General features: G+C 42.9%; 1 protein-coding gene across 1 annotated transcript in view; it reads left to right on the top strand.

Moving 5' to 3' along the window:
* Nucleotides 1-254: 254 nt before the first annotated feature.
* The window catches only part of BATF (basic leucine zipper ATF-like transcription factor), a 14,089-nt gene continuing 4,772 nt past the window's right edge, over nt 255-9,571 (top strand). The window contains exons 1-2 of the mRNA XM_081312843.1: nt 255-575; nt 2,861-2,965. Of these exons, the coding sequence (XP_081168969.1) occupies nt 510-575; nt 2,861-2,965 (171 nt within the window). The 5' untranslated portion in view covers nt 255-509. The remainder of the gene's footprint in view (nt 576-2,860; nt 2,966-9,571) is intronic.

Below are 9,571 nucleotides of genomic sequence, written 5' to 3'. Positions count from 1 at the left end.
TTTTTCTCTCTTAAGCATGCGTAAATTCCCCACCTTTACAGCAACCTGGTTATTTCTCTGATCCTCTCATGTTTGTCACGCAGCTGAAACCAATCTCTCTCTCTCTCTCTCTCTCTCTCCCCCCCCCCTTCCCCCGACGTTATTCGGGTTCTTTCTCTTTAACACCACTTGATTTTCCCAGAGTCGATTTTTTTTTAAAAAAAATTCTGTAACATTTCGTCTCAAAGTTTCCGCCCACGTGACTTTCAGTTAAGTCCCTTGAGGCTTCCGAGAACCCACATCAGCTAAAGGGGGACGAAGAGCCGCGCGAGGTGCGTTGCTTTTAAGGCCAAGGGACGTAGCTGCTGACAGGCGCGGTGGAAGAAAAGGAGAGAAAGTGCCCGAACGGCTCGGAGGACGGGGAAAGAGAAGGAGAGGCAGAGTCCAGTTTAAAGGAAAAGGCGGCGTAAGACCGCGAAGGCCTGAAGTAAGAAGGAAAGGGAGTCGGCAGGCAGGGGGTGCTGTGAGCCATGCCCCATAGCTCTGACAGCAGTGACTCCAGCAGCTTCAGCCAGTCCTCTTCATCCAGCAAACAGGTACGGTGGGACCACTTTCTGACAATTTAATGATAGGCTTAATGTCAGTTTATTTCGAGCAAGGCTCCATTACCCAGGAGCAATTTAGTGGAATTCAACAGGTTTGAAGTTTGCCGAGGCATAAAAATCAAGCGATGAAGAACTAGAAAGAGTACAGAGAAGAGCAACAAAGATGATTGGGGGACTGGAGGCTAAAACTTATAGGGAACGGTTGCTGGAATTGGTTATGTGTAGTTTAACGAAGAGAAGGGTGAGGGGTGACATGATAGCAGTGTTCCAATATCTCAGGGGCTGCCACAAAGAAGAGGGAGCCAAGCTATTCTCCAAAGCACCTGAAAGCAGGACAAGAAGCAATGGATGGAAACTAGTCAAGGAGAGAAGCAACCTAGAACTAAAGAGAAATTTCCTGACAGTTAGAACAATTAACCAGTGGAACAACCTGCCTCCAGAAGTGGTGAATGCTCCAACACTGGAAGTTTTTAAGAAGAGACTGGCCAGCCATTTGTCTGAAATGGTATAGGGTTTCCTGCCTGAGCAGGGGGTTGGACTAGATGACCTCCAAGGTCCCTTCCAACTTATTATTATTATTATTCCCCAACTGCCTGTCTCCCCTTTGAATCAAATTGACCCCTCTGATTCAGGGGAAGTTAAAGAGGGACTACAGTTCCCAGATTACCAGCCACCTAGACTATCAGCTGCAATTCTGGGAATTGTGATTGGGGAAGGCTGGTCTAATGGCTAATTGTTTTCTTTTATCACCCTCCTCTTCAAAATTATCCTGTGTAATGAGGAAAATTCTGGGTGATCCAGTTTTTCTGCAAAGCGCTAGGGGCTGCTTGATACATTAAAAGGTATTAAGGTTGGGCATTTTCTCTACTGAGAGATGTAACACATTTTCCAACATTAAAATATCAGCGTTTTGCCATTTTAGGAATGGGACCCTGCACTTGAAAAAAACACTTCAGCTGTGCGCAAAATGCTTTCAGGTTTATGTATAAAAGAAGGAGGAAGAAAATTCTAGAGAATACACTGCTAGATGTTAGCAATGAGAGAGAATGAAATTACATTACCGTAAGGATTTTCTAAAAAACGGTTTGAATAGAAATTTTGGATGACTATATTACCTCAAACCCAATGCAATGTAGTGAAAGGTTTCACTGAGTTAAGTGGAGCTTACTGTCAACTAAGACGATACACATACATACCCATGATGCTATTCTTAAGCAATGTTACACAGAGTGCAGAGAAAAGTAAGAAATGGAAAGTTAAAGAGATTAAAGGCAAAAAGATAAGGATAGGTAATAAACATGAAAAGCTAATACTAGTTTATACAAACATTACTGTGCTTTTCAATATCCTTGCAAACTTTCATTGATTCATCAGGTCCATATACTGCTTTCTGTCTTGCTTTTTGCTCTACAGCAGGGGTAGGCAACCTCGGCTCAGGAATTCTGGGAGTTGAAGTCCACGAGTCATAAAAGAGCCGAGGTTGCCTACCCCTGCTCTACGGTATTCATTTCTCTCTTTTCAGGGATCTCAAGTTCCATTCACCAGGACTTTCTTGGACTGTTCATTCATTCATTCAGCACCTTATCTTTTCTTGTTTTACTTGCACACATTTCTTATATACCCCTTTCCTACTGCATTCAGTTTACTTTTGTGTTTCTCTTAACACACCCAATTTTTACTTTCATAAACAAAAAGGCAGAAGCACATTTTTATTTGTAGCTATTTTTGCTCGCCCCAAAATATTTATTTACAACAGACCATGTGCTAATTCCTTTCTATATGCATTTGTGAATCTTAAAATTTCTCCAATTTCCCCAATTTTTTAAAAAACATTCTATTAGAGTACTACATAGAAATTGATCTACTTGCTTTAGGGTTTTTTTTAAACTATTTATGTATAATTTATACTTATTCTATTTTCCCTATCAAACACAATTAATTTGATCAGTTTCAGTTCATATTACACTTTATAGTCTATTGGCTGCAACGATTTGGGTTTACTAGCAACAGCATAACCCCATTTGCATACAAAAGTACATATAAAGAATACATTCACATCTCCACCAGCACACCACTAAAAATCATCAGACTTTCTTTCACTGATTATGTGCCATCAGGTCAGTTGAAATCTTAGCAATCGTATACCTAGAGTTTCTCCAGAATGACCCGTCCCCTTTCTGGTCTTTAAGATCTTTCAGTGGTGCACACAACCATCCTATATTCCTGGTCCATACGTTTCAGAGGCAATAGTTTGGAAAAGTATATTTGCATTTCAGGACTCTTCTGATGAAATGAGGAAAGTACAAAGAAGAGAAAAGAATCGCATCGCAGCTCAGAAGAGTCGGCAGAGACAGACACAGAAAGCAGATCACCTGCACTTGGTAAATACTTCTGTCATTTTCATCTGGATTTCTGGGATGTATTACTTATTATTAATATTAGTAACTCCATTTAAATCTTGCCTTTCTAGCCAGAAAGCACACAATGCACAATGTAATATAATGAAATATAATGTAAGGTATGATATATGATATGATGTGATGTAATAGTCTGACTTAGGCCTGTAGCAATAATTTAAAGAACTGCTTGACCTATAAAACTGTGAAACAGCAGTAGATTCTCCAACACTTTGCATGGCTGCATTGAGGCAATCCTAAGATCTCATGAGTAGCACCTGGAGATTGTATCAACTGCTCAGAGTCTTTGGGAATGGGTAATGTACAATAAAGGAAATATATATACAAAATGTGGTGAATAAAATTGCTAAATTTTGATGACATGGTAGGGGGGTTAGGAATAGTTTTAAGGCTGGAAATGATAAATTTCCCTCCCTGGAATTTCACATTCCCATCTTTAAAATACCCAAATGCCAAAAATGGCCATTTAGGTTTTGTTTCAATCTTACATTTTATTTATAATTCAAAATATGTATTTATTTATTCTCGAGTATTTTATCTCTTGGTAATATTTAGGGGGAATCCAGCAGACAAATCACTAAATTGTTAACTTTAGAATAGTTGTTTCTTTAGCATTTTTGCTACTTGAGTCTCTCAGGAAGCCAGAGTAAACATAGAGTAGTGCATGCCTCTCATCCCTGAGTTTCTGGAGATGACATAAAAACTGAATTCTGTTGCCTAGTTTGTATAAATAACAATTGGATTATCAGTTTTTTGGCTGATCACTTCAAGAATTAAATGAACATTGTGAGTGTGTGCAACCATCTTTGTATTAAAAAACATTCCTCTTGCACACAGAAAACACGATCTCACGGGAAGGTTCTCCATCTTGTCCTCTCTTACCGTTGAGTATGCTCTGAGAAAGCATTTGTTCATACGGCCCTTCACAAAAACTGTGAAGTGATTTACTCAAGAATGGTTTTAACCTGTCATACGCTTGCATTTAACTGAACCCAGCTTACAAACTCACCTAGCAGCAAAGTTTTACTGGTTTATAGATAATTTCAGTTTTTGTGCTTTCCCTTTAAAGGGGGGCAGGGGATAATTGCTGAGGTTTACCACATGTGATGTTGCCTTTATCTGAGAGCTGTGAGCTTGCTGGAAAATTTGATCTAAATGAATAACAACTGCAAACATCTCTCTTGCACACGAAGAAGCATCTTCACACACAAAGGCCTCAAATTCAGAGGTGGCCATTTGGGGACAGAGATGTGTCATAGCCCTGGCCATCTTACTCTCTAAAAGCTGGCTTGCTTTTGAGTGAGGCCTTGTGAAGAGCAGCCGTGATTTCAACTGATGAATTTGTACACTGCACTGCCTCTTTCCCTGCAGCTGCTGAAAGATGCGAGCAAGACTTTCTTTCTTGTTCAGTGTCAGGTTTCCTGTGACAGGTGGTTTTGCTAAGCAGTAATGGCAGTTACTGACCCCCTCCTGTTCCCCAGGCTTTTGCTCTCAGGGGTCAGGATGTATGTGGCTTAGGTTGAGGAAATACAAGTGCCTGATGAGGGCTTGGTGAGAGGCAGCAGGAACGCACAGTGCAGGATATGTTGCTGTCATTTCTCATAAATTGCTGGTTGGGGCAGAATGCGGCCAAGCACAGAAATGTCACCCGCTGACAACTAGGTCTGCTTTCTTTCTTGGGTTTGCCCAAGACTGAGTTTACAAGAAAAACATCAATCTGGAAACTCTGCAAAGGTGTTATTATAGAAAAACACCACGAACTCAACACCCTTTGCCCATTCTCAGATTTTGATACTGTTTCTTATATACTACGGTTGGAAATTGGATTTAAAATACAGGCAGGTTAACCAGACTAATGGTTGTATGGTAGCAAGAGGGAAGATTTGTGGTTTGGACCATTATAAATTTGGTATAAGGTAGGGGAAATTCTGCCCTTTATAGCATTTCTTTCTTTCTTCGGACCTGAGGAGAGGTACACACAGCCAATCCTGGATAACTGTGGACAAAGCTAAGCAGAATCAGATCTGGTTAGTGTTTGAATGGGACAGCACCAGATGATCCCAGGACTGTAGTCTAGACTCTAGACCAGCATTTCTCAACTTGAACTATTTTAAGATGGATGGACTTTAAACTCCCAGAATTCCCCAGCCAACATGCTTGAGCTGAAGTCCACCTTTTTAAAGGTGCCAAGGTTGAGAATCGCTGATCTAGACCAAAAAGTAAAAAAAAAATTAAAAAAGGAAGAGGTAGTAGCAAGCCTCTTCTGTATTATTTCTAAAGAAACTTAAAGGGGATGTCCAGAAAGTCACCAGGATGTGTTGAGGGAGTCTTTATTATTACCTTTTTGCAGTGTAACAAATGGTGGTGTTGGTTACTTATTCAGAGTTCTTTGTTTGCATTGAGGTTTGAAACACCCATCAGTCAGTAAATCAAGTAAGGTGAGAATGCCGAAAGTGTCTGCAACAATTCCAGGGACTCTGAAATTTTCTCTCCATGTTATCTATTAGCCCTGTTCATACACCTGCTCTCCCTGCTTCATAATTTCATTTCTTCCTGTTCATACAACTCCCTGATGTGTTGTTGCTTTCCCCGCTTGCTGCCTGTCACACCTCAAGCTGTTTGCTCCGCACACTCTCTAGTGTGCTTTTGGCTACTCTCCTTGACCTTTTCCTGTTACCCCCATTCCACCCTCTGCCCCCTGTTCCCAAATTGCCCCTGGGCAAAGCTCATCACTGCTTTCTCAGTTCTCCTGGGCACATTTGCTCTTGCTCATTTGTATTACTTGTTTTTGAGCGTTTATGTCAGTGCTGTTATGCTTAAACGTTTCTGAGCATATGTATTCATTTTCCGTTTTTACCTTACATTTATTAACATGCACCCCCCCCTTCAGGAAACCACCCATCCTATAAGCTTGTAAAAATGCAAGTATGGCTTCCAAGCCGCAAAACCTAATGCACCATTAACATAAGGGCTTTGTCATGTTCATATGCTCTGTTCTTGAAAACAAGCTTTGGACTGCTTCATGGTTACCTGCTTGTTCCATTTATCTATGATTATCAGGAAATTAATTAAAAGTATATGAAACAGCAAAAATGAATTCTCGATAGCTGATGAAAGATGTAATCTATCTTTATTTTCATTTTCCCTGATGTCCTTATGGTGAAGCAATATTGCCCACCATTTCCCACTACATGAGATATTCACTTAAAGGCCTAAGTAGCAATTCCCTTGAAAAATAAAATGCCTTTAGGATTGTAGTACTGACACCTACCACTGTGACACCTTCTGAGAAGAAAAAATTCTTATATGGCTCGTCCTCTCCTCATCTTAAATGCTGGTTCAGGGAACAGAGGTCAACAGTGTTGTTCTACTTGATTTACTTTGCTTTGCAGGAAGCGTGACAATGAATAATGTTACGGTACTAATGTAGGTCAATCTGGAAGAGAGTCAAGTTACTTCTAGGCTGGCTACTTGTATATTATTGGCAAGGAGGAAACTTATCACCAAAAAAAGCAAGGCAAGCAGGCGTAGATTTGCATAAACTGCATATGCTTGTCCAAATGCAATAGATATATATTCATTAGAAATGAAATAAATCTCACCATCTTCATGAGCACTACAGCTAGTCCTCGATTTACAACTATTCCTTTAGTAACTGTTCAGAGTTACAATGGCACTGAAAAAAGTGATTTAAGACAGGTTCTTGCCCTGATGATTGTTGCAGCATCCCCACAGACACATGACAAAATTTGAGCGCTTGGCAACAGGCACTGATTGCAGTTCCTGAGATCATGTGATTGCCATTTGCGACCTTCCCAGCCATCTTCCAACAAGCAAAGTAATGGGGGTGGGGGAGAGAGAGACTGGATTTTACTTAACAATTGTGATTTATTTAATTGCACTAATTTGTTTAACAATTGTGGCAAAAAAGTCACAAAATTGGGCCTAACTCACTTAACAATCATCTTGCTTAGCAATGGAAATTCTAGTCCCGATTGTGGTTGTAAATCTAGGACTGCCTGTATGGCCAAATGACAGAGCTTTGTATATTCAGTCAATTTCTGATGCTTTGCATAGATGGGTGGCTTGAACTTCAGGGGCCCAGTTCTCCTTTTTTACATTCTTTAGATTGGATTTGGATCAGAGTGAATTTTAGTCTGTAAAAAGAGGGCACTGGAAAAAGGATTTTTTGAAAGTGTTTATTACTAAATAAATAATTTAGCAATACATCATTTATTATTGTGTAAGCGTGTCACACATCTGCATTGTTTTGCTATTAGCTAATAATCCCTTAGATCAGGAAGCCGCGCCCACCCCATTGCTGGCAATGGCAAAACCGTCCCGATACGTTGCACGAGGTCATGTGACATCGTGAGTTTGACATGTCTGCCTTAGATGTTTCCTAATATTTACTGGTGTGTCATCTATTGAACGTTTGTCCTTATCTCACTTGCAGTTTAACAGCAATATTAGAGAACACTCAGGCAGCCCCATTTCATAATGTAAATGGTCTAGTAATAGTAACAGCGTGTTGATGGAGAGCAAGAGGAATCGATGTAGTGAGATTGAGATTGCCCATTCTGCAAGAATCATTTGGGAGGCTAGTGGGGCGTACGGAAGGAAGTTGGCAGAAGGGAGTGTCACTGAGGGGGTGGGGCAAATGAGGTAGAGTAGGCTGTCCTTAGGGAAGAGGAATTGGAAATCTCAAACTGCTCCCCACTACTAATATCCTAACCTCTTCCAAGGTACTACATAACAGTCCCTGGTTTTCAGGCCCTAACTAAATGCCTGGTCTTCCCCTAGTGTGCCCCCCCCATTTACAACTTGATTATGGATGACAGCAAAGACTAGGATATATCATTGAAACCTGGATGGAGGATGATTCTCATGGGGATATGTGCCCATCTGGGTTTCAGGTGTTGCAACAGGCATGACTTTTGACATGTGAGCAAGAGTGGCTCTGATCATCTGGGAAATTGAACAGAGAATCAGATCTTCTCTCTTATGTATAATTTTATTTTATTTTATTTAGTTACATTTATATACCGCCCTTTCCCTGAGGACTCAGGGCGGTTTACAGGGAATTAAAAAATCCAACATACAAAAGTTAAAACCGAATTAAAAAATATTAAATTGACCCTGTACACAATTAAAACCCCAATTAAAAATTTCTCCTCAGCCTGGGCCCGAGAGCTCAAAGAGCCAGGTCTTCAGGCCCCGGCGGAATGATCGGAGGTCGGGGGCAGTTCTCAGCTCCACCGGCAGCTGGTTCCAGAGGGCAGGCGCTCCCACTGAGAAGGCCCTATCCCTGGGTGTCACCCGCCGGCAATCTCTCACTGGCGGAACCCTGAGCAGACCCTCCCTGTGGGAGCGCACTGGGCGAAGGGCATTTGATGCCGGCAGCAGGTGTTCCCTCAAATAACCCGGACCCAGGCCATGTAGGGCTTTATAGGTAATAACCAGCACCTTGAATTTCACCCGGAGGGCAACCGGAAGCCAATGCAGCTCGCGGAGTAGAGGTGTTACATGGGAGTATCGGGAGACCCACATTACAACTCGCACGGCCGCATTCTGCACCAGTTGAAGCCTCCGTGTGGTCTTCAAGGGCAGCCCCATGTAGAGAGCGTTACAGTAGTCCAAACGGGAGGTCACAAGCGCATGAGTAACTGTGCGTAGGGCGTCTCGGTCCAGATAGGGACGCAACTGGCGCACCAGGCGAACCTGTGCAAAAGCCCCCCTGGTCACGGCTCCTATATGGTCTTCAAAATTGAGCCGTGAATCCAGGAGGATGCCCAAGTTGCGAGCCCTATCAACGGGGGGTAACACCTCACCCCTCATCATTAAGGATGGAATAACTTGGTTAACCCGAGATGCCGATATGCACAGCCACTCAGTCTTGGCGGGATTGAGACGAAGCCTGTTTCTCCCCATCCAGACCTGAACCGCCTCCAGGCACCGGGACATCACGGAGAGGGCATCACTGGGTTGGTTCGGGGTGGAAAGAAAAAGTTGGGTATCATCAGCGTACTGGTGATACCCCACCCCAAAACCACGAATGATCTCGCCCAGCGGCTTCATATAGATGTTGAACAGGAGGGGCGAGAAAACCGACCCCTGAGGAACTCCACAAATGAGAGACCTTGGGGCGGATCTCTCCCCTCCTGTCAACACCGACTGCGAACGGCCCTGGAGGTAGGAGGAGAACCACCGTAAAACGGTGCCTCCCACTCCCAGCCCCCTGAGACGTCGCAGCAAGATACCATGGTCGATGGTATCGAACGCCGCTGAGAGATCTAATAGGACCAGGACAGAGGAACAACCCCTGTCCCTGGCCCTCCAGAGATCATTCACCAGCGCGACCAATGCCGTCTCCGTGCTGTGTCCGGGCCTGAAGCCCGATTGGTACGGGTCCAGATAATCAGTTTCCTCCAGGAACAGAGGGAGCTGGTGCGCCACCACACTCTCAACAACCTTCGCCAGAAAGCGAAGGTTGGAGACTGGACGATAGTTGTTTAAAACAGCCGGGTCCAAAGCAGGCTTCTTGAGAAGGGGTCTCACCACCGCCTCCTT

This window comes from Vipera berus, assembly GCF_964194415.1.
Source record: "Vipera berus genome assembly, chromosome: 1".
Lineage (NCBI taxonomy): Eukaryota > Metazoa > Chordata > Lepidosauria > Squamata > Viperidae > Vipera > Vipera berus.
Note: the sequence above shows the minus strand (reverse complement) of the source record. Positions and strands in the feature narration are given on the sequence as shown.